General features: G+C 57.3%; 1 protein-coding gene across 3 annotated transcripts in view; it reads right to left on the bottom strand.

The window, feature by feature from the left end:
- The window catches only part of TMEM255B (transmembrane protein 255B), a 61251-nt gene extending 42651 nt beyond the window's left edge, over nucleotides 1-18600 (bottom strand). For 2 of the 3 annotated variants that reach the window (XM_034665535.1, XM_034665536.1), the window contains exons 1-3: nucleotides 14875-18471; nucleotides 14597-14739; nucleotides 12016-12078 (exon numbers count right to left, since the gene is read on the bottom strand). In XM_034665535.1, the coding sequence (XP_034521426.1) occupies nucleotides 12016-12078; nucleotides 14597-14739; nucleotides 14875-15232 (564 nt within the window). In that variant the 5' untranslated portion in view covers nucleotides 15233-18471. The other variant, XM_034665537.1, reaches the window with a different exon arrangement.
- Nucleotides 18601-25124: the final 6524 nt, after the last annotated feature.

Below are 25124 nucleotides of genomic sequence, written 5' to 3'. Positions count from 1 at the left end.
GGGGGGAAGGGGTCCTCTTTAGAAGGCCCTGGAATAAGCACCCCCAGCCAGCATGTTCTGAGCCCCGAGACCCTTGCTGTTCACCCACCTCCGTGCCCGGCTCGGGGAGCCCTCGGTCAGGCTTCAGATGGGAAATCAGATTCAGATCAAAGGACACGCTTTCTGTTCTAACCAAGGGAAGTGCCCCAGAACCATGAGAGCAAATACTGGCTGGGGACTCGTAACTCAAACAATCTTTCCAAAAATAAAAACTGAGAAACAGAAGTGTGAGACAAAGGATAGAGAAACACGGAAAACGTGCTAGAAACGTTAATACTTGAAAACGATGAACACCGAGAGGGACAGCCATGGGACTCTGGCTGGGTTCTGGCCTCTGCCCCTTCCAGGCGCCAGCTGGCCCGCACGGCCCGGGGCCGCATGGGAGCCCTGCAGGGGCCCGGCCACCCCACAGGCCAGGGCTGTCCTGGGAGGCTCTTCCTCGCCTGCATCTGTCGGCAGAGGCCACATGACACAGAAACAGAGGAAGGGTCGCCTCCCCCACCCCCAGGGGCTTGGCTTGGCCCTGGGAACCCCAGGCAGTACCCACGGTTGGTACCAATTTCCCAGTCCATGTGGGTTTCTGCCACGAAGGTACCATGAACTGGGGTTAGTGAGCAACAGACATGTGTTCCTGGTGGTCCGGCAGCTGGAAGTCCAAGGTCGGGGGCCGCCAGATCCGGCATCTCGTGGGAAGTCAGCTCCGGGCTCAGGGACAGTGTGGGCTCGCCCTCGAGGAGGAGGTCCCTTCACAAAGGCCCCACCCCATGACCTCCCAAAGGCTGCACCCCAGTCACCCTCACCTCCGGGGCAAGGTTTCAACACGAGGATTTGTGGGGACAGAGCATTCCGTGGGAGGTGCCCCCCTGAGGCCGTCGCTGAGCGGTGTGCTCACTGGTGAGCTCAGAGGCCACGGGGCAGCAGGGACATGCTGTCCATTTGCTCCCGGCCCAGCACTCCTCAGGCTGCAGACGTCTGTCACGGGGTCTCAGGGAACAACCAGCAGCTGCTGTCCTTTAGCAGGACGGGACAGTGGGAAGGTCGACACGGTTCGCCCGGCACACGGCAGAGGCCGAGCCAGCACCGGCCCCGCCGGCTCTTATGTCCAGCATCCAAGGTCAAAGGCAGTCACACATGATGGGCATCTTGTTTCAGAAGAAATGTGGGCCAAGGACGGGTCAGAAACAAGAGCCATTTCCTGACATCACAGCAAAGCTTTTCTAAACATACAAAAATTTTTAAAAATATCCTACCTAATTTGGCCATGGATGTTACATCCGCTTTGACTGGTCGCCTTGACCGATGGTAGCGGACGTCAATACCTTTATGCTCGCCATCCTCGTCACTCTCATTTCTCCTTCACTTGGAACCTGCTTGGCCGCAACAACACGAGCCAGCTCTCTGAGCCGTGGCCACGGGAGAGCCACGGTTCCACAGCGTGGGGCTGGGGCGGCTCCACCGCAAGGGCCCACAGAGGCACACGTCATCTCGGGTTCACACCATGAGATGAGACAGAGATAAAGGGTCTCCCAGCGACAGCATCAGCGAGAAAACGCCATCACAAGCTCCCAAGACACGAGTTTGACCTAAGTGCTCAGGCAGAGGGTTCAGAGCCATGAGCCAGGAAAGTCACGCAGGAAGCCGAGCTTTCGGATGCAGCCAGATGCCGATGCTGGTGCCTGTGCGTGTCGGCGTGCACGTGTGCACACGAGTGTATGTCTGTGTGTCAGTGTACATGCATGTCCGTGAGTGTGTGCACGTGCTTATGCCCACGTGTATGCTGAGTGTGTGCGTGCACTGGTATGTATGCGAGCGTGCGTATGTGCGTGTGAGTGTGTGTGTGCTCAGCGTGTGCGTGTGCATGCAGATGAACATGTGCCTGTGCCCATGAGTATGCACACAGTAGGCACGTGTGTGTGCGTGCCTGTACACGTGTGATGCACACAGGCGTGTGAGTGCACTGTGTGTGCATGTGAGCTGTCCAAATGTGACTGTGTGTGTGCACACGTGTGCATGGGTGTGCACGTGTGCTGGGCCAGTTTTGCAGAGAGTGAAGAAAAGCCAGGGGAGAGACAGCATTTGGCAAACAGTGGAGAGAGGAACCGGGAAGGTCAGGGAGCTGAATTCTGAAAAATGAGTTTTGTTTTTGTAGATGCTTTTAAACCCCGGCCAGCAACGAGAACCAAATGGAGGAGAAGGAACTCACTATGTGCCGAGCTGCGAACACGCCGTCCACAATGGCACAGCAGAAGGCCGCCACCACGCCGAAGCTGATGAACACGATGGCCGCGACCAGCTGGGGCAGAGGGCAGAGAAGCGGGTGGGCGTTACGTGCTCCCGACACCTGTCCTCCCAACACAAACCGTGCAAAGCTCCTTTGCTACCCGGGCTCGCGGCCTCTCCCGACCCCGCCCTGCCCCGACTCAGCTGCCCCCGGCGGGCGGCGTTCCTGCTGGGCCTTCCACACTGCAGACTGGGGGCTTCTGACCCCCGGGGCCTCCGCAGTCCCCGTGAATAAGTGGATTATTAAACGGTCTGCAGTTTCCTGCTATTGCAAACTCTGCGACAAAGACCCTGCATGTGTCCTGTGTACAAATCTGGGTTTCTGTGTGGGAATCTCTGCAGGGCGGGCCCTGGAGCCCACACGACCGACACATTAAGCAGGACACGTCTGGGTCTCTGCACCTTAGCGTCAGAAAGTGCCACATTGTCCCATGAAGAGGCTCTGCCGGTTTTTACTCCATCTAGCACCGGTCTCCTTAGACCCCAAACATGCTTCCTACTAATAATTAGATGTTTACACGCTGCCGTTTGATGGGCAAAACAGGCTCATCAGTATTTCCAGCCGCATTTCTATTAGATTAAGAAATTTTCTTGCATTTGTTGGACATTTCTTTAAATTTTTAAAACTTTTTTTGTGAAATAATTTTAAATGTACCAAAACAAGTAGCAAAATTCCCCTATGACATCCCCTGAGATTGCCTGCATGTTAACACCATGAAAACCGCAGCCGCAACTTCTTGCCTGGAACCCTCAGTAGCAGAAGACCCCGCCCGCATGACCCGCACACGTGTATGTATTTACTGCGTCCGGGACGCTGTAACCAGGACACGTGCTGGTGAGCAGCTGTCTGGGTCTCCAGTCTCAGAAACGCGCTCCGGACTGTTTCCCCAGTTGTCCTAGTTGCTGCTTCTGACAGCAGTCAGGCTCACTGGCTACTGTTCCAAGGGGCCCGCTCCCTCTCCATCCTTGTTAACCTGAATTATTTATTTGTTCAGCAAAGCACAGGGAGCTGGTATGAAATGCCACCTGCTTGACACTCCAGGGGACAGAGTGGGGCGGGCTCTCTGGCTCACCCTGGACCCCCGCCCAGCCAGTGCCCAGTGGAAACTGTCCCCTGACTTCACAAGTCAGGGTTTTGCCCAGGTCCTTGGGGGCCCCTGAACTGGGGACTGTCTGGTCCTCAGTTTCCCCCTCTGGAGACAGAGGTGCTGGCCCCAACCATTCTTGCATTGAATAGAATTTTCCAGAGCGCCTCCTTGGAGCCTGCCTCTCTGGGGCCGGGGGCCCATGTGACAAAGCCAACAGAGGTCCTCGGCTCTTCCGCACGGTCTGACATTTCTGACATCCGATGATGAATTGACTAAAAGAGAATCTGAGGCCCCGAGGGGGGGGAGGTGCTGCCCATTGTTCATCCAAACAGCAAAGAATAATTATCCCGTGGCACGTGGCAGTCCCCAAACCAACTGTTCCAAAAACAGCTTAGGTGCGTTGCCTCCACCGCAACCAGACTGCGCGCGGGAGGGAATCATGCCCAGCAGGCGCCCACGGAGGGCCGTGGCACTGGGAGGGGCTGCCCACCCACCGCGCTGACTGTGGAGGTGGCCAAAGGCACAAGCGCTTCCTTCATTCTGGTGGGGACGGAGAAGCCACATGGCTTCGTTCTCGGGAAGCTTCTGCACACTGTGGAAGGATCAGGACGGGAAGGGTCACGGGAACATCATCTGCAGAAATTACGGGATCAAGCTGCCCTGTGTTTGTATTGCCGTTGTGAGAAAATGCATTAAAACACCTATAAAAGATTCAGCCGGCCGTTTTCCAAAATAAATAAGTGAATGAATGAAAATCCTGCATGTAATTGGACTGCTGAGCCCTCGAGCTTCCCCTGCTGACTGTTCTGTCGGCCCCAGAGCTGCGTGGCTTGGCCTCGTCCAGCTCAGGCCTTTCAGGAGGAAATGCTGAGCCCCTCCTACTGGCCCGAACCCCACGGCGGCACCGTGCTGCTTAGCATCAGGCCCCATAATGCCACCTGCTCCTGGGAGCAGCCTCATAGCCCACAGGGAAGGACCCTGTCTGCAGAGGGGCCACCATGCCCGCTGGGGCTCGTCCTGGCCAGAGGAGCTGAAGCACATGAACAGAACCACCTTGGAGTGCAGAGTCCATTAGCTCACGTGTCCCTCCCAGGTGGGGCCCTCCCGGGAGGGCCGGCCACCCTGCAATTTCAGGAGGTCAGAATGCAGCCCCGTGCCCCTCTGCCAGGCCTCCCAAGCAGCCCGTGGTCTCAGGAAGGGGGGCAGACTCTCTGGCACAAATCCAATGGGAGGGAGAGTCCACTCCTCCGGCAAACGCCCCCGAGCTCCTGCTCTGTCTCAGACGCCGTGCTCATGCCGGCCCACCGTGCTTAGATCCCAGGCACCCTGGGCTGCGGACAGGCCTCACAGCCCACGGCATGGACCCTCTTTCCGTGGCGCCCCCCACTTCTACACCTGCCTCCCTTGTCCCCAGCCACCTCCCCGGGCCACATCTGGTGTCCTCAAGGAGCAGGACTGTCCCCAGTGACGGCTCTCCTAGAGCCTGGGGGGGCCTGGGGCAGCCTGGCTATCAGGCCCTCGTCGGAAGTGGGGGTCCCCCGCCCTGTGCATTGTGCACCCACACCCCGGCTCAGGTGCTGGCCAGGACATCCACCAAGTGCTTGCCACTTGCCTGAGAAGCTTCTAGAAGTCGCCCTGCCCCTGATGTGCTGACGGCCTGCTACTTCTCCCACCACGAGTGTGCAAGCAGGGCGCTGTCAGGACCTGCTGCCCCAGGGAGCTCATTGTGCACGGACTCGATGGCCCTCAGAGAAGGCCACACTCCACGTCCTGGCCACGCGATCAGCTCTGACCCAGCAGTGGCCAAGAGAACTCCCGTGACACCTCCATCCGATTTCACCCAGAACGTGGGCAGCACCCTCTGCCGTTGCCCGGTGCCCGCAGATCTCTCCACCTACAGACATGCTCTGGTTTGGTCTTATGCAAACTGTCCCACCACTTGAACATTCTCATCAGCTTTGGACAGACCCTGCATTTCTGCCCACCACCCTCGAAAAGTAAACATCAGTGCTAGCATCACGCTCCGCACCACATGGGGCTGCTGCACATGCGCACTCGGCACGGAGGCCGTGAGCCCACGAGGACGGACGTAACCGCTGGGCGCGGAGGCCGTGAGCCCACAGGGACAGGAGTAACAAGCCTCACCGCCCAGTCCCCCCTCCCGGGATGAGGGGAAGGGCACCTTCAGATCTCCCCTGGGCTTACAGAGTTCACATTGCAACAGGGAAGCCAGATTAAAAACCGAATACCAATAGATAAGGTCATATTGATACTGCAGGAAAGAGAGAAAAATGTGGGTGAAAGCTTGTCACCTGGTGAGAAGCTTGTCACCTGGTGGGAACGTTGACCCCTGGTGGACAGGCCTCTTGTCCGGGGCATTAGACACACCCAGTGACTCAGGGCCACCAAAGGGGTCGGGGTCTTACTGGGAAGGTGGTGCTCTCAGGAAGGTCTGTGAAGACCTGCCCTGGGGCTTGAGAGCCCTCTGGCTGCAGGGGGTGGACGGGGGCAGGTGGGAAGGGGACAGTTAACTCCTGGGGACGATGACTCAGGTAAGTGACGACCAGGTGGGAACTGATGCAGAGCAAGGGGCTGGTCTGCTCGTGGCACCTGGAGGGGACACGGGAGAGGCAGAGCGGTCAGGCCACAGGCCTCGGGAGAGACATCAGCACTGGTGGAGGGGGCGTTAATCAAAACAGGCAGGTGGAGGGTGGCCCCCAGCACAGGTGGAGGGGCTCAGTCTGCAGCCCAGGGGCATCGCGTGGACAAGGCTGGCGGGGATGCCGTCAAGGAGATCACCGGGCCCTCACCAGGGATCCTGCGGGAGGTCCCGACACCCCGAAGCAGGGGGCCAGGGCTCTTGGGCCATCCCTCACCAGGTGTCCCTCTGTCCCCTTTGTACCATCTGCCCCCGGCTGTGATTGGGGTTCTTCGTCGGGGGACACTGAGGGCTCTGAGCCTCGCCCTGATGTGATCACCACACAGACCACCCTGCCTCCCCCCACAACCCCAGGCCGGAGTCCGTGTGTCTTCCCTCCACACTCCCGCCGTCCCCAGCTTCTGCGCCCCAACCACAAAAATGGGGCTAGAAAGTAATCACGGGGGAAATGGAAAATGCACAAATACGCGGAAACCAAACACCACACCCTGAAACAGACAACAGGTCACAGAAAAAGTCAGCAGGGAGGCCGCACCCCAGGTTGAGGTGAACAGGATGACATGAAAGCCTACGGGGGCCCCGTTCAGGGGAACGGCTGAAGCTTGGTGGGTCTCACCCCTGTAAACACACTGATAAAGCCAAGGGATCTCGGCTCCAAACGCCCCAAAGAACTGGAAAAAAAGAGCAAACTGAACCCAAACCAGCAGAGCAAAGGGGATGACGAAGGTTAATGCAGGATAAAAGACCCAGGGGAAGAGAAGTAAAGACAACCCATGATCCTGGAAGCTGGTTCTTCGAAAACACCAACAGAGCTGCCAAGTCTTTAGCTGAACTCAGAGAACAGGAGGGAAAAACCAGACGACTGAAGTCAGGAATGGATTTAGGAACATTATTATCAACTTTACAGAAATTAAAAGGGTTATAAGAAGCTGTGAGCCCTTGCGCCCCAACAAGCGTGATCACGGAGATGAACCAGCTCCTGGAAACACCAATTACCAGCACAGACTCGTGAAGAAACAGTGGATTTCCACAAACCCACGTAAGGTAAGACTGATTCAGTAACCAAAACCCCCAAACACAGGACCAGACGGCTTCCCTGGTGGTGTGCAGGGAGAGACATGAGCGGGTCTGCAGACAGGGGCTGAGGTGAGACCAAGGGGACCCTCGGTGGAGCGCCCCTCCCCCCCTGCAGCTGCAGGGACAGCGCCCAGGCCCACACTGCCACAGGGGATGAGGCCACATGGGCGAGCTCACATTCCGACCTCCCCGTCCCAGCCTTGGGACAGGTCCTTCTGGGCCTCCCCTGTCTCGACTGCCGCTCCCTGTCCTCCCCAAAGTCCCTCCCAGGCGCCCTGTGCGGGGCTCCCTACACATGTGCTGCAGGAGACCAGAGCCCGCCCGGTGCCCAGCCCGCCGTGCACAGGGTATTGCACGTCTGTGTGTGTGTGTGTGTGTCTCACACGTACAGAGGCAGGCTGGCAGTTCGCACTCTGCTCTCGGCCCCTGGCATCTCCCGCCTGCCTCTGGGGCCGCCCGGACGCTGAGCTGGTAGTGAAACTGACAACTGTGCATCCGTCTGGGTGAGGAGAAGCCAGTAACTCCCCATGAATAGAAAAACGTGAAAAGCTGACTCACTGGGCCTTCTTATGCCATCACGGGAGACTGACATAGAGATGAGCAGAGATAAGCATGAAGCCACTTGTAACAGTCGGATTCTACCCCATAAATTTTAACAGAGTGAACTATTTACAGATGAAATGGTACTACGTCTGGTATTTGCTTCAAAATAACGTGGGAACGGACGAAATGGGTGGGAGGTAAGATGGCCATGAAGTTCATTGGTCTCCTCTGCCTACTTTTGAGTATGTTTAAATTTTCCATCAGAGGAAATTAAAAACAAATCAAGAAAGAAGAAAACATTCTTACATATCTGGATGCCCTGGAAGTGCATTCTCTCTGTTTGCTATTTACCGACTCGTGAAGCAACCCCAATGTCCTGAAGGCCTGGGCGCTGAAGAACGGTGTCTGACAGCGGCTACCATTGCCGGACAGCTGCTCGAGGCCAGCGCGGTGCTGGGTGCCCTCACATAGGTGCTCCCAGCAGCCTTGGAGATGAGGAAACCGAGGTCCAAAAGGGTCGAGTGAGTTTCCCGAGATCACATTGCTGCTCGCAGGGGATATAGGCTTCAGTCTCCATCAACATTAAGTAAAATGTTAGTGAATACATTCATCCCACAAAGTTAGCCTGGAGAGCACCTTCCTGACAAGAACCGAGATGGTGCAGGCGTCACAGACAGCTCCCGTTTGAAGGCTCTGGCCTGGCACACAGGGAAGCCTGCAGGCAAGCCGGGCCACACATTGTCTCCTCTCACTAGAGCCTCCAAACCAGACCTCCAGCATCCAGATTGGAAAGGAAGAAGCAAAACTATCTCTATTTGCAGGTGACATGATCTTATGGATGCAGAATCTTAAAGAATCCACTGAAAACTATCAGAACAAAAGAATGAGCTCAACGATCTACAGGATACAAGATGAACACAGAAGAATCTACTGCCTTTTCCACACATGCAATGGACAATCCAAAAATGGAGTGAGGGAGACAACCGCGTTCATAACGCCCTCCAAAAGAATAAAATACTTAGGAATAAACTTAGCAAAAGCAGCACACCACAGACCCAACAGCACAAAATATCACTGAGGGAAATGAAAGTAGATCCTGAAAACATAGCAACACATCCCACATTCATGGGTCAGGGTACTTAACATCGTCAAGCCAATGACACCCTCTAAACTGACCCATAGATGGAGCAGAACCCCCAACAGAATCCCAGCTCACCTCACTGCAGAAATTGGCAAGCTGATTCGAAAATGCATGCGAAATTGCAAAGACAGAGAATAACCAGAACAATCCTGAAAAAGAGGAATGAAGTGAGAAGACTCATGTTGATTTCAAAACTCACACAAAGCAACAGTAATTGAGACACTGTGCGCTGACACAAAGACAGACCTGTGGTCGAAAAGGAGAACTGAGAGCCCCAGAGCAGACGCACGTGTGACTAAGTGGCGACCAACCAGGGCATCGAGACCATTCCGTGGGGAAAAGCCTGACCTCCCACCAAGTGAGGGGCCACATGGAGAAGGTGAAATGTGGACCCTACGTCACACCATATGCAAACATTCACTCAAAATGGACCGAAGACTTACATGTAAGTGATGAAACTCAGAAAACAGAGGGGTGAATCTTCATGATCTTGGAGCTGGCGCGGGGTTCTTAGAAATGGCACCAAAGGGGGCGCCTGGGAGGCACAGGCCGTTAAGCAACTCACTCTTGGTTTCGGCTCAGGTCCTGATCTTCCCAGTTGGGAGATCGAGTCCTGCGTCAGGCTCCGCGCTCAGCACACAGTCTGCTGGAGATTCTCTCTGCCTCTCCCTCTGCCCCCCCCACTCATGCTCTCACTCTCACTCTCTCTCAAATAAATAAATAAATAAATCTTTAAAAAGAGAGAGAGAGAAAGAAATGGCACCAACAGTGGGAACAACAAAAGAGACAATGCACAAATTGGTCTTCATTGAAACTGCAAACGTCTGGGCCTCAAAGGGCTGCCTTCAAGAAGGTGAAGAAAGCCCAGAGACAGGAGAGGATATTTGCAAGTCATGACTCTGACGGAGGGCTTGGATGGGGAACGTGTAAAGGACTCTGACAAGTCAGTGATGCAAAGATCAGTTACCCAACTTGAAAATCAGCAGAGGATTTGAACGGACATTTGTCTACAAAAAGAGATGGAAAAGACCAATAAGCCCATGAAGAGAAGCCCAAGGTCACTAGTGATCAAAGAAACAACGAGATTCCGTGTCACGCCCCCCAGACATGAGCACGAGTGATGGCGGGCTTGGAGACACTGGGAACCCGGCGCGGCTGTAGTCTGCGGCTCTGCCAGCGATTGCCGTAGGACTCGGCAGTCCCATCCCAGCAACAGAAACCTGTGTCTTCCAATGTCAATAGCGGAACTGTTCATGAATGCCCAAGGTGGCAACGACCCAAGTGACCGTCACTGATGAATGATACACAAACAGCGGCCCATCCATTCGCCAGAACTCGACTTGGCCATAAAACAATGGCGTCCTGAACTGGGCCACAGCGTGGGCGAACCAGAGTGACAGTAGCCAGGCATACCACAGTCCAGACCCAAAGTCGATCAGCGGTCACCTGGGGCTGGAAATGGGCACGGAGGCCCAAGGGCTGACTGCACAGGTTTCTGGCTGAAAGGATGGAAACGTTCTCCAATTCGCTATGGTGATGGTTGCACATACCTGTTTTATGCTAAAAGTCACTGAATTTTATGCATTAGGTGGGTGAATTATATCTCAGTAACACTTCTTTAAAAGGGGGAAAGAAATAGGTGTCCATGGACCCGAGTGGGTCTGCACTGCCCACGAGGGTGCCGGCCTGCCGCCCACCGGGCCCGTGGCCTATCCCCCCCGCATCACAGGCTGCTCTGCCCCCCTCCCCCGGGGAAATCGCGTAGAGAAGCATGTCAGGAGACAGCCGCCTGGGCAGGAAGGGAGAGCGCGGAGAGGCGGGAACCTCGGGGGAGAGAGGCCTGGGGAATTGGAGAGTGGGGTTCTCCCAGCGCAGCTGCAGCTGGGAGCCCTCTCTACACGCTTCGTGCCTTACCGCCTCCATGCAGCTTTAAATCACCGACCTCCGCCGGGACAGTTACATTTTAATGTGGTCAAGCATGGAAGGAAATCGGTTTCTCCCACTGAAGATCCTTAAATATGGCTCAGCTGAGGGCCCGGAAGGAGCTCTGTAAGAACCTTTAAAGGCACCCCCTCCGGGGCGTCCTCGGGGCAGACACAGGAGCAAGGGCTGCTTCTGTTTCCCAAGCGCTGCCCCCACCTCCCTCCTGCAAGAGCCTCCGGGAGGAGGGGGCCTCCAGGAGCCGAGTGTGAGGAGGGCGAAGAGGGTGGGTCCCGCACAGAAGCCCCGGGTCCTCTGTCCACCTCTTCACAGCCAGCGGCCCAGAGCAGGCGCCCACCCTACCAGCACTTGGGACAAAACACTTGTCTCTGCCACAACCCAAATCTTTGACCTGCTCCCTCCCCGGCCCCATGGCAGGACCTGCCCCTTACTCAGCCAGGCTCCTTCTGCCCCAGGGGCCATCTTCTCAGTGTGAGGTGTGACAGTGGCCCCCACAGCTAAGCCACAGACCTTCGCTGTCATCCGGGCAAGGGGGACATGTGGGGTCATCTACTGCAGCCCCTTGCGCACAGAGAAAGCCCAGGGCGAGTGGCTGGAAACGTGGGAATAACGCAGGGTGAGAGCCCGAGCGGCTGGAGCTGGAGACCAGTCCCAAACGGCCGAGTGGCTCCAAATCCCCTCTGAAAACCTCTCAGAATTCAACACTCGCCGTCACAATGAATTGGAAAATTAACTGACTCTTCTTGGAGCTCTAACCCCAAAACAGTGCATCAGCAAACAGAGGCCATATTGAAATCATTAATAAAGATACCACGTCTGGAAAACTGATCGAGGCTGGCCTTCATACACCCAGGGTCTGCACTTCCTCGCTGTGAAGCCCAGGGAGCCACGGGCCCCTTGCTTTCCCATCCACTTCCCCTCTCTCCTCAGCTTGGGAGAGCCTAACCCCCAACCCACCCCCACACCCTAAACTTTTCTTTCTGTGCCTCGACTTCAGCTGTGAGGTTGTAGGACGCACCTTACGATCCTAGAAGCCAGCCTCACTTAGACTAATTGAGAAGGGCACCCACTAAGCCCCGGGTCCAGAGTTGTGCAGTGCACAGCCTGGGGAACCTGGGCCCTGATCCTAGGTTGATGGATTGGATTGGGGGGCTTTCCTAGGAACACGAGCTGTAGCTGTAACACACTCTGCTGAGGGACAACACTCTTACAACTCTGCATTTGAAAGAAACAATGTGCATTCTTACCATTTGCCTTCTATTCTCCACCAGGTTGATGCCAATAATTCCTAAGAAAGCTCCGAAGCCCAGCTGGATGGAAGGAAAAACAAGGGAGAAAGCACTCCGGTTAGCATGCCTGAGGCTTAATGCTGGCCTTTAACATTGAATAATGCACCGGACATTCCCATGCTTAAAAGCATTTTAAAGGGACAAGGCCGGCCAGTCCCCCCCTCCGCCTACCACCTTATCCACCAGTGGCAGACAAGCTCATACCTATTTGGGTGGGCTCCTCGGGCTCGATCAAAGCCAGTGATTGGAACAGAAGTTGCAGAAACGTGGCCCGTCTCAACCTCCGTGTTCCAATATTTACCTCTTGATCATGGAAGAGGGTATCATGCGCCCCTCCCCTCCAGCACAGAGGGACAGCTCCTTCCCGGTACTCAGAGCACTCACAGCCCGTCTTCTCCACCTGCTAGTCAGGTGAGGGGCCACCTGACGTTTCTCCTGGACCAGTCTGAAGGCCGAGTCAGAGGATGGCTCCTCGGGTGAGATATTGGGGAACCAGGACCAAGGGTACTTGGAAGAAGAGTTGCCAGTGGCCCACGGATGTGGCTGACGCCAATCACAGGTGAGTTTTGGACTCAGGTCACCTTGGGGAGGGGAGGAGAGGTAGGAAGGAGGCTCCAGCAGTGGGAGGACGCCGAGGGGGGTCTTCCTGTCCTCAAGAAAGCCTCAGCTCCCGCCCCGGAGCTGCTGGAGAAACATATCCTGACTGTGCTCGCCTCGAAACGAGGGATCCAGGGCAGGGCACTGGGACCCTCCACTGAGTGTGTCCCCCTGGCGGGAGACTTTGTGCAGTAACATCCGTCAGCTTGACCAGAGCCCTGGGAAGACGCCACACGCGGCACGCGGCTCGCCGCAGGGGCAGGGGGGCGCTGCCCGCCGGTCGGGCTTCCGTCGGAGTTTGGGGTGCTGACCCGCTGGCACCGTGGTGGGCGCTCAAGGCCACAGCGTCACACTTAGTGCACCGCAAGTCAGACCCGCTGTGGCTACAGAACCCTCGTCTGTGGAGATGGACTCGCGAGCACAGGTGACGTGTTCACCGATAATTTAAGAATTCTCAAGGAGGAAAGATGAACGTTTTCTTCACGTGCACTTCGGAATAGCACCGTCCAGCTCCTCAGTTCCAAAGCCTCAGAATCCCACTCCGCTGAAACGTATTAAAATGTGTCTGTTCGGCTTCAAAGACTCCCACCCTCGATCAACGGCTGGAGGCGCTCGAACCCCCAGCCCGGGTTCCTCCCCAGTGCGCTCTCCGTCAAGTCCGCAGACGCTGCATTCCCACGCAGGTGACTTTCACCCATTTCCTTGTGCGTCTCATCGGCTCCTCTGCAGTTCACCTTCTGAACCGGCGGGCTGACGCGGCCCACCTGGCCTGCTCCCCGAACCTGGCTCCCTCAGAGCAGATGCCCTCGACACCTCGACGCCGTCTCGGGGGTCCCCTCCTCACCCACCACCCACGGCAGAAAGGTGGGGCCCCCAGGATATTGGCAGCTCTTAAGACTTCACTGATAAAACTTTTTCTGCACGCTATACGTTTACTCATAAATAATACACAGATACTGTAGGTTTATGGCGCAGAGACAGAAAATAAAAATAAAGTATTACTAAAAAGATGAAGCAAACAATATATGTGAAATATTTTAAAATATTTAATGCCACCTTTTCATCCTTGCTAAAAATGTTACCAATAATATTGCTAATCTTGATGATACTTTTAGTAAGAGTAATGGGATTAAATGAGCTTCCTTTAAAAAGCAGATCTGACTTAGCATTTATGACAGCCACTCGGGGTTCCGGTGCATTTTAAGGGCATCCCCGCTGACAAGAGCCGATCCCACAGACCCCTTGTGCTCAGTGTGGGCCCCGGAGCAAATTCTGTTGCTAACAACAGTGGACGTGAATTCACACATCAGAAAGTCCCCTCAGTAATTCCGGATCCAGGCGGCACTTCTTGCCAGATCTCAGTGGGCTGTCCCCGGTGTACCGTGCCGCATTCCTGCCCAAACTCTGAGATGAGGAGCAGGACGCCCTTTCCTGCTGCCCCCGTGAGACTCACTGATTATCGCAACCACAGTCGGGGCTCCGTTGCAGGTCTCTGTTAAAGCCGCATGTCTCTTCCCCCAGGCTCGGTGCAGTCAGCGTGCTCTCGCCGGGCTGGTTGTGTCCGGAGGCCCTGGGCCGAGTCTGGGCCGGTGTCTGTCCTGCTCCAGGGCCAGCGCACTCGCTGGCATGGGCGTCCTGCACCTCCAGCATCTTCCCCCATCGCAGCTCTCCCTGCCCCCGCCCTCCCGTCCTTGCTTGTAAGGGCCCTGGGCTCACGCCGGCCCAGCTGCACAAGGCAGGATGCTGGCACCGCTCCAGGCTGACCAACCAGCGTCCACCACAGCCACGGGGCCCAGGAGAAACAGGGGTGACCCTGGGGGCAGATTCTGAGCACAGCCACCCACAGCAGCTCCCGTGCCCTACCCTCCAACCCCACAAGCTGGGTGGAGCGTGTCAGCACCCCACAGCCCTCCCGGCAGACCCCGAGGGGAGCAGTACTCACGGTGATCCCTGGGTAGTAGCCCCCCACTGTCACGTTCTCCGTCCTGGTGGTGGCGGCAAGGCCGATGGTCAGGATGGAGACAGACACCACGAGCAGAGACCCCACAAACCAAAGGGAGGTCTTCTTTCTCCTTGCAAACCCTTCTGGAAGGAGGGCAAATGAGGAAACATTAGTAAGGGGTTGGGTTCAGAGCGGGGTCCCAGCAGATGCACTTCCCACCCCAGCCACTCCCTCCTCAGGTGACCGAAGCATCCCCTGGAAGACCCCAGACCACTCACGTGCAAGGACCCTTCTTTCTCGGGGCAGGAAATCAGGGTCTCCCTCCTCGCCCACCAGCCACCTGAAAGGTTTCCACTGGTGCCTCCATGTCCTTCCTGAAGGACACTTGTGTGCACCTGCACAGCCTTGCCCGCACCTCCATGTCCCCACAATGAGAAGCAGGAGCCCCTGGCCACCTGCTCCCCTGCAGAGGGGACCCCCCACCTGATATCGGACCCCCCATGATGAGCCCCATGAGGGCAGGTGAGGATCTGTGTTTTCCCTGCTCCAGCCCTCTTGCCTGAGACATCGGTGCCACCGGGGCTCACCCCCAAAACCAGTGCCCACCCTGGTCTGTGCGTCCTCCGAAGGCTTCATCCTGGCAACCCACAGCAGAGGTCACGCCAGACCATTTATCATCCATTGAAGCAAAGAATGTTCAGTAGGCCCTGCAGGAAATCTCTTAGAGGAGCCTGTCCCTCTGCCTTTCTCCCTGTCATCCTTTCTGCTGCCTGGAATGTGATCATAAAGGTGGAATCCCAGCAGCCATTTTGGGCCATGAGGGAACCTTGCGAGTGGAAACCACTTTTGCAGAATGGCAGAGCAGAAAGACAGGCCTGGGTTGTCTACCTCCAAACTTAAGCAGCAGAATAAAGTCTCTGGACAACAGCCGCTGCTTTGCATGTCCCAGTGTTTGTGGGCAAACCCAAGTTTAGGTGTCACAGAACTCAGGAAAGCAACCAGAAAGGAGACCTTCCCATTGTCTCTCCTCCCTCAAGTCTTGACTTCTGGGTTTCTCATTCATGTGACTTCCTTCCCTGTGCTGTGGCTCGGGGAAGGCAGGGAGGGCTCATTGCAGGACTGTTCGCACAGAGACATCCACCCCCACCTCAGAGCAGCAGCTACACTGCTGAGGTCACGGCAAGAGTCCACGCTGAGTCCAACCAGGCTGTTGGGATTTGCTTTTTTGGAAGCTTAACCATCTTGATCCTGTGACTCCAAAACAAACTCGGGATGAAAGAAAAACGGGGTCTTCATCCTGCACCGAAGCTCTTCAGTCAGCGCCACGTGTGTTTGGCGGGCGAGGCAGCCACGCACGACACGGCCACCTCCAGGCTCAGTTGCTGCACGCACTGGTTTTCGAGGTCCGGACGTTTGTGCCTGAATTTACAGGTCCGCGGTCCTGTCCGCAAAGCTCAACGGCAGGTCAAGTTACAGCACCCGCGATGGGGATCCTCACACACTCAGAAATAAGTCGCCCCGCGAGCTCAGACAAACGCGCTCCTCCTCAAAGACTTTGTTGCTACTTTTCCTTATTTACTGCATCGCACATCTTATGCCCCAAACCGTCAGCCAGATGCCTCGGCGTCCATGTCCTCTGGAGCACAGCCTCCCGTGGGCCTGTCTCTCGGCCCCTCAGGGCACCTGCCTGGCAGAACGCCCTCATCAGATCCCTCAGCAACGCTCCCACACGCTGGTCACAGAGCAAAAAACTAAGCACGTCTCCTTTGGGGTCACGTAAATCTTCCCGTGTCCCAGTCCGTCACCTTCTCCCGGTCTGGCCTTCCCTCTGAGGCTCCGGCTCAAGGAGAGGCCGCCGGTCTGTCAGCATTTCCGTGACGGGTCCCAAGGTTAACCGGAGGCCCAGAAGGACAGCGGCAGCGCCTACGCACGGATCTGGGAAGCACGGCGCTGGCCCCCTGCGGGATCTTGACTCTAAGCCCAACACAGGTAACAAGGAGAAGACTCCTGACCTTAAATACTGTTCATAAACACAGGACATGGCATAAAAATAAGGGAACAAGAAAGAAACCCAAGGAAGGAAGGAAGAACATCTCTATGATTTCCCTAAGACATGCGTTTTCAGATCAGGTTTTGTACACAAAAGGGTCCTGCCCTGGAGGAAGGCTCCCAGAGCCCTCTGGACCGTCCCCCCATCCTCCTATCCATACGCAGGACCGTTAGCATGTGTGTTGTTACAAATGATGTGTCCTGAGTGTTAACTAAAACTCTACTGTTGGGTTTATACGATACAGGCGGCTGCCTGGACTGGCCGTGTGCTCTCCAGCCACCTGGAGAGGAGGACCGTAGAGCAGGCCTGTCTGCCCAGTTTGCCTCTGGACCCCACACTTGGCTCAGATCGACGGGCAGATTTCCTGGTGCTGCCTGGATGCACAGACCTCAGTTTCCCAATCTGGACGGTGGAGGCAGTGAAGCCGGCTGCATTACCAGGCTCTTAACTGCTGTAAGGGTCCCCCGGAGAACATGTGTGAGTTCTGAGCACAGCAAGCGTAGTGAATCTATCCATCGTGGGTGGGTGGGTAGCAGGTGCTCTTAACTGGCTTTCCTCCCACTGCGAGAGGAGTTTGAGGGGCAACGCTGAAGGCCATCAGCGGCATCGACCCCTTACCCCTGCGCCCCTGCCCCAGCCCCAGCCCTCTCCCTGCCGCAGCTCCTGGAGAAGCCTGGCCACATCCGGACGGAGAAGATCCCATCCCCGAGATGGTGGTGCAGCTTGGAAGCATCCCAGCGACGGCCTCCCTGCCAGCAAGGCCTTGGCCTCCCAGAGAGAAGAATGTGCTCATTTCATCACGTGGGGACACCCGGTCCCAGAGGCAAAGTGACGGCCCCCGGGGAAAGAAACCGAGGCAGCACTGTGCGACTCAGCCAATCGCTTCCTGTGTCCTGATTTTACAGGTGACACATGCAAGGTGCTGATGCAGAAACGTAAAGTAGAAAGTACCCATCAGGCCGCCCAGCTACACTAATGTTTATACTTTTAAATAAGACCAACTCCTGGTATATAATTCCTCATCAGAAGGAAAAACAAAGCGCTTTCTAAACCACCGGCCATCGCAGTATAATAATATGATAACAGCCAGTTAGTAACAGACCTCATTCTCATGGTAAGTGATCCGTTTCTGGAGGACGGAAACACGGGTGTGCAGAGCACCGTGCTTTAGAGAGGGGGAGGTGTGCGTCAGTTTCTTTCAAAGAAGAAGCCAGATTCTCTGATCGTCATTTAAAAATCAAACAACATTAACTCATCTGGTTTTTAATCGGAGACTTTCCAAAGATGCTGCAGGCCGCCAAGAGGCCACACATGCACGTTTGGTGGGCTCCCCCGGCAGGGAGTGCAGGAGACGCAGTGGTCCCCCTCCCAGCGGTGGAGGGCTCACACTGGGAAGCTCGCCTCTCTGTTTTTTTCAAAGTCTTCCCTGAGCCCCTTCAGGAAAACACACCTCGTCATTCTGGCCCACGAGGAGGCTGCATCTGCTCTGGCCAAAGAACCCGGGGTCCCGGGGAACTTGTGGGGCAGAAGGATGTGGGGGGTTGGAACAGAGCTGCGTCCAAACTATGGGAAGAAGCCACCGTCCATTGAAACAAGGTCTAGAAATGTCCGAGCTAAGGCAGGGGAGGCGAGGGCGGTGTCTGTGGTAACAGACGGGGAGACACGGAGTCAGAGAGGCGTGCAGGGAGACCACCCGTGTCAGGACAAAGGGTCCCAAAGGTGCAGCCGTAGGGCTGCAGGGGGGAGCTGCAGACCCTGCCCGTGACCCTGGCCCAGGACTGCAGCCCACGGCCGTCCCTGGACACTGCCAGGATGCTGGCGCCCGGCTCACCTGTTGTGTCCAGCAGGGCCAGGGGCCCGGGCACTGGCGGCTGCATCCCGGGGAGGGGGGGCCGGCCGGCTCTCCCTGTGCGCCAGCTGCCCTCTAGCAGGTCTGGCGGTGGATCCCCCGGGATCCGGGTCCCGAGCCGCTAGCCCCGCCCCTTCTCTGTGGCCCGCCCCGAGCCCCNGGATTTCCGGTAGGCGCCCTCAGCCACAGGCTGCAGAGAGGTGGGGTGCGGGGAGGCTGCACACAGCTCCCTGTTGCCTTGCATGGTGGCAAAGAGAGGGTCTTGGGAAGACCATTAGTGCGGGTTTTAAATTGTCTGAGCAGGCACCTGGCAGCAGAGCACCCGAACCCGCAGCCGGCAGGAACAACACCCAGCCTCCCTGATGCTTGGGCGGCTGTCATCAGAATCAGTGCTGGCTGGGCCTTTCTGCCCCCTCGGGGCTGGTGAATGGTCAGTGGTGAGGCCCCTGCGCTCACTGCTGCCACCCGCTAGAGCCAGCCCGCCCTCCTGAAGGACAGACCCAAGAGCCGCTGTCCAAACCCAGGCTGTCCGCTCCCGTCATCGAGCGCTGTGTTTTAATTCCTGGGACCTGGCTGGACCTAGATGCTGGACTCAGAATCCGTGGGGTACAGGGATCGTGGCGAAGGCCGCCACTCTACGGGGCCGTGGCTGTGACAGCCCCTTGCTGCCACGTACAGCCGAGCACTGGGCACAGCTGAACGCTCACATCGGGACAGGCGTGCACCCCACGTCGGTGTGCGAAAGTGTTCCAAGCGACGTGGGGCGGGGCGCCTGGTGCTGCTTTGGGAAAAGGGAACGCACAGACCAAACAGGGAGGAAGCGGTGTGGGAGTGAGTCACCAAGTGGGTCTCCCTGAGAAGGTGAGGGCTGCGAGGCAGGCCGTCATTCGGACGCCCGTGCCCGAGGAAGCTGACCGGGCCTGGGGAGCCAGCGAGGGTGACGGAGGAACCCTGGGCCCGCTGAGGGGGCAGCAGCACTCACATCATGGCAGCCTCAGGCAATCCCCGTGCTGATCCCCTTTCACAGATGGGGAAACCGAGGTCCCAGGAGGCTAACTGTGTGACCAAGAGCAGATCCAGAATTCTCCCAAAGCCTGCGTGTGTCAGTGCAGGGAGGGACCTGCTTGGAATTCATCCCTTAGACCCCCTCCCCACCCAGGGTGACCCGTGCATCACCTCTTGTGCCGATGGAGCCAACTGACCGTGGATTTACCCGCCTCCACCTGCCACGGGCCTGTAGCAAGCCGACCTCTGCAGAGAGCAACAGTCTGGGATTGGGGATTTTTTAAATGTAATTTAATTTAGCTCTTACTAAGACAATTAAGAGGAAATCTGTCCCCTTCCGGTGTGAAGATAATCGGAGGGACTGGACAAATCAGTATCGACATTAAGAAGATAACGTAGACACACGCTCACACCCAGCGGGGCTCTGAGCGCGCGGTCCGCAGAAGACCCGCTGGGGAGGCGAGGACAGGGACACCAAGAGCAGCTGGGGTGACGAGGACAGGAGTGTAAGGGGGCAAGCCGCTGAACAGAGTGCAGGAAGAGTCCGGCCATGAGTGAGCAGACACGTTTGCAGTTAACAGCACGTTTACAGGAGAGACGGGAGAGACGCTGTGAACGCATCCTGGAGACGACACACAGTCTGGAAAGTCACCAGAGGACAAACCACGCAACGGGAAAAGGCACTGGACCGCCCCAGGGTTAGGCCGCCTCAGTCCCAGACGCGTGGATTTGGCTGGGGACAGATCATCTTCACCGGCAGGAACACCACAGCAAGACAAAGCCTGAAGGAAGGAAGGGGGGTCCCCATCGGGGGGTGCGTGGGGGCATGCAGGATCTGGGGGTGTCCGTGGGGGGTGCATGGGGGCATGTAGGATCTGGGGGTGTCCGCGGGGAGTGTGGGGGGGCACGCAGGATCTGGGGGCACGCAGGATCTGCGGGTGTCCGTGGGGGGTGCATAGGGTTCCTGTCACTTCAGTGTCTTTCTCGCTGGGGACTAAAGCCTGACACTGAGCTGCTAATGTGTGAATGGCGGGACTCGGATGAAGACGGGGAACCGCACAGGACACCTGGGGGGCCCAGTCGGTGAAGCGTCTGCCTTCCGCTCAGGTCATGATCTCGGGGTCCTGGGATCGAGTCCCACAGGATGCTCGCCTGCTCAGCGGGGGCCTGCTGCTCCCTCTGCCTCTGCTGCTCCCCCCTGCTTGCGCTTTCTCTCTCGCTGTGTCAAATAAATGAATAAAATCTTAACAACAACAAAAAAAAGACCGGGAACCTCCATGGCTAGTAAGTCAGACTTTGAGGGCTCAAAGCTGCTAACGTTGTGGCTGTTGCCACTGAGTTGGAACAAGATCCCACGCGGCACAGACTGTCGCGTGCGGACGTTAGACCCTCAGCGAGAACAGACCACGTGTGTTAGGTATGGCGGCGGGAAGCACGAGCCTGGTGTTGGACCAAGTCGACGCGGGGGCTGGAGAGGGGGGAGCCCCTCCAGGGCGGCAGCCCCAGTCGCGGACTCCAGTTTGGACACATCAGATGGATCGGCCCACGGTCAGGGAAGCGTGATGCGGGTTTCCTGACCCCAATGACCAGTCTCCTGGGCGCTCCGGGGCCGCAAAGGAAGAGCGTTAACAGGGTTTGGCACTTCCCTTCCTTTGTAAACAAGCTTAGCAAAGCTCACCAGTTGACCACAGTTTGGTAAATTGTTATGTCAACAATTATGACATCTGCAGTGTTTTCTAGAGCACCTAATTGAATAAGATCACTGTTGTGAGGGAAAACAGATCATGCATGAAAACACCGTGATAGCAGCTGCCCACGTCCTGCTCCGGGCGACATGCCCTCAGCCTTCCCACCCCAACCTCCCCTACGGAACACGGGTCCCAGCGTGCCCCCAGAAACAACGGAGCCCCCCCGCCCCCAAGCACCGCGCCTGGAGCCACCGTGGCCCTCGCGCACGTCCCTTCAGCCGGGCGGGTGAGCTGGGGGGCGGCTAACCCACTGAGTGTCAGCCACACGCCTCCCTGGTCATTGCTTTTCACCCGCGGCCTTATTTAATCTCCACAATATCATTTCACAGATGAAGAAACAGGCCCCGAGAATTTGAATAATTTTTCCAAAGTCAAGTATCCGCTCAAAGGCAGACACAAAGTCTACAGCAGTTCAGCCCAATTTCATCTTCCACACGGGAGCACGTGTTGACCTGACTGCAGACATTAAGTTCAATCTTTCATGCACACAATGAATTTCTTGAAGCCCCTCTGTGCACAAGACAGGAGGGGAGCCGTGCTGTCGAGTGCGATCAGAGCACTGCAGCTACCCACAAGAAGCAGGAATAAAGTGTGGTGTCACCCCGAAAAGCGGTCGGAGCAATTGCCAGGCTGCAGCACTAACAGAGGGCCCGCGGACAAGCCCAGCCGAGGGACACCTGGGCCTCCCCAGGCCTGGGACACTGAGCTCCAGGACAGACAGGAGGCTGGTGGTCCCCGGGGCACACGTGATGCTGGGAGGGGGCGGGGTGTGTGTGAGGCCTGAGGACTGAGCCGGGCCGGGAGAGCTTCGGAGGCACAGAGTGAGGTCATTATGGAGGGCGGGAGGCGCCCCAATTCTGGACCGCATGACACCTCCCCTCCATCTCTTAACTTCTCAGCAGGAGCCCTGGTCCTGGGGGCGCCAGCGCGCACACACGCGCAGATGGGAGACTGGGTGGCTGGGGCGTGTCTGGCCACCAGCCCTCGAGACTGTCCCTGAGACCCACCTCCTCCCTGCCCGGTGGGAGGGTGGGCGCTCGCAGTGGGGCTATGCCTGTCCTGCTGGGGGGACTGGCCCACCTCTCTTACTGCCTCTCCATTTTCTGGGTCAGGCTCTGGAGAAACCAAGATGGAAAAGACGTGGGGATTTCTGTCCGTCCCTCCTACCACAGGCCCCCTCCCTGATGGCACTGATCCTGATCAAAGGAGTGAGTAGAAAAAGAATTCAGAATTGAGTATCTCGACTTATGGTCAGGTGAGTTAAAAACACATGACCGGGCCGCCCGAGGAGGAAATGCCCACGGGAGGCCCCGCATTGCAGCCGTGGAGCCTGGCCGGGCAGCCAGGGGCAGAAGCCAGGGAACAGCCTTCCGAGGGCTCCAAGAACCAAAAGCTTTGATTCTTTTGGGCAAAAGCAGGTGCGAAGCAGTGGGGGGCAAGGTGACCCTAGTACACGCTGGTTCTACCGGGAAATACGTCCACGTGGGACAAGCGTTTGCTCAGAGTAGCGCCCATCTCGAGGGAGGCACTCGATAAACGCATGTTGAGGGAAGGCTGCAGACACCTGACTTCCAAACGGCACTTAGCAGCGGCTTCCTGCCGGGTCGGGGTGCATGCTGGTCACATAGTTCCTCCCCTCACTGCACCTCACTGTCGGGGCCCATCTTCCACAGCAGAACTTGCTGGACACCTGTCACCTCGGTCTGACTGGCAGGAAAACCAGTTTATTTAAGCAGATAGGGGTCGGCAGGCTGGGGGGACCATCAGGGGCCGGAGAGCAGGGAGGACAGCAGGGGGCCCGCGGGCGTCGGTGAGTGGGAGTATGAGGATGTGGGCGCTTCCAGCTCTAAAAAGAACAGGATTAGAAGAAACATAAAAATTAGCCAGGATCCACCTGAGTCTTCCACAGACATCGTCTGTTTCCTCGGGTTTGTTCCAGAGCCACGGGTCTCCTAGTCCCTGCACGGGCGGCAGGCGTGCGTCCCTGGGCAAGGCGCACGCGTGTGCACACAGCCTGGCTCTCGAGCTCCAGGGAGTGGAGAGCAGACGGCAAAACACGATTCCCTCCTGTAACCAAATGACCTTGAAATGAAGCTCAGGGAATAAATAATGTAGACGGGGAACTGGAGAGATGGCCGGTGGCAGTGCCTGCCTGTCTGTCCTCACGGGTGAGGTGGGACAGGACAGGAGACGTGCTCAGAGACATGAATTTTTTAGATGAAAAACACTGTCCAGGTCTTGCCAGAAGGGCTTGTAACCACGATCTCTCTAACGAGCCCAAGCAGGAAGGCTCAGCTGCGTGCCCGACGTCTCCGATTCCAAGGTCCTTGTGCTCACACACTGCCCACCCCCAGAAGCTTGGAGCCCACCCACGACTCCCCGGAGCAGGAGCACCTTTCCCACTTTGGATTCGGCAACTACAGGCTCGCCCGGTGTCTCCTGTTTCAGCCAAACAACCCCCAAAGTGCACGTCTGTGCAGCCTGGACGCCGGCCCACGCACACACTCAGTACTCAGTCGTGGCCCGCGGGGAAAGACGGCGGCCCCCAGGCTTCCCCGGACTCGAGGCTGCACCAAGGGACCGGCAGGACGGGCCCAGGCCAGGCCCGAACGCAGGCCACCGTGCCCCACACGCCGACTCTCATTACACCGTGTGTCACGCCCTGGCCCCTGACACCATTTATGCTCTTACCCGCTGATCCTGGAGGAAGAAGGCTGCCCTTGGAAACACCTTTTTTCCACTATAACTGGGGCACTGAGGTTTGGTTTCACAAACTCAGAGCCAGCCTCTTGTCTTCATTTTGTGCGGTGTGGGTAGTGCCTGCAAGCCCGACTCATATTTATGTGTAATTCCATGTTTTCAAATTGAGGTCTGCCTTGCAAACCGTGCTGTTGTCCGCTGGCCTGGCCCGTGGTCCCTCCGTCTCTTCCAGGCAAGCTCGCCTGCATGGGCGCCCACCCTGAGGGTGAGGAGGGAGCCCGGGAGGCTGGGCTCATGGGCTGAGTGCTCGTAATCGAGGAGGCTTATCTAGGAAGACCGTAGACGAGAGCACACCCGCTGCCCGTGAGCGCAGCGTAGGAAGCCCAGCACAGGTGTCGACGAGACATTCTGAGCAGGCGTCAAATGGCACCCCAGCTGTCCCGAGAGCACTCTTGGCCGTGCACTTCAAGCCCTGCCAGGTCGTCCTAGCGTCCACACCACGTGGTGCCAGCTCCAGACGTCCTTCCTGAATCTGGTGTGCAGGTGACTGTCCACTGCGCCCGGGGCCTGCAGGGCCATGTTAGCGACACTGGGTCTCCCTGCAGGAACCTATCTGAGCAGCTGTCCCCCAACACAGGGCCCACGGGAGGAGCACCAGCTCACTGCTTCCCTCACCTCTGTCCACACCAGGGGGATGCAGGGAGAAGGGATGGGGAGGGACTCATTTCCACAGGACACTGCCCTGTGTGGGGGACACAGAGCCTTGGCACATCTGAGGGAGGGTGGCCCAGGACCCACTCTGCCTTGCTGGTGTGCTGGGGCCGGGCTGTGGGCGTCCCTTGCTGTTGATGGGCCCTGCCTCACTGGACTGGTTCCCTTGCGGCCCACCTGGAGAGCCACTCCTCCCGGGGTTCTTCCCTCTGAGCCTGTGGCAGCCCCCCCAGTGCCTGGTGCGGGTCCCAGGAGGCAGAAGGTGTCCTCCTCAGTCCAGGGCCAGCCGGCTGCCTCCTCCTTTCCACCCTCAGCCTTCCTAGGTGTGTCCTGTGTGCTGCGTGGGGTTCAGCTGCCCTCACAGGTGGGGCGGGGGGAGGACCACCATGCCCGGCACCAGAGCTGGCTTCATGCTGCCCTGAAATGGGAAGGTGGCTTATGGTCCTGGCCTCTGGGTGACAGTAG

Source organism: Ailuropoda melanoleuca, chromosome 7 (assembly GCF_002007445.2).
Source record: "Ailuropoda melanoleuca isolate Jingjing chromosome 7, ASM200744v2, whole genome shotgun sequence".
In the NCBI taxonomy this organism is placed as follows: Eukaryota; Metazoa; Chordata; class Mammalia; order Carnivora; family Ursidae; genus Ailuropoda; species Ailuropoda melanoleuca.
Note: the sequence above shows the minus strand (reverse complement) of the source record. Positions and strands in the feature narration are given on the sequence as shown.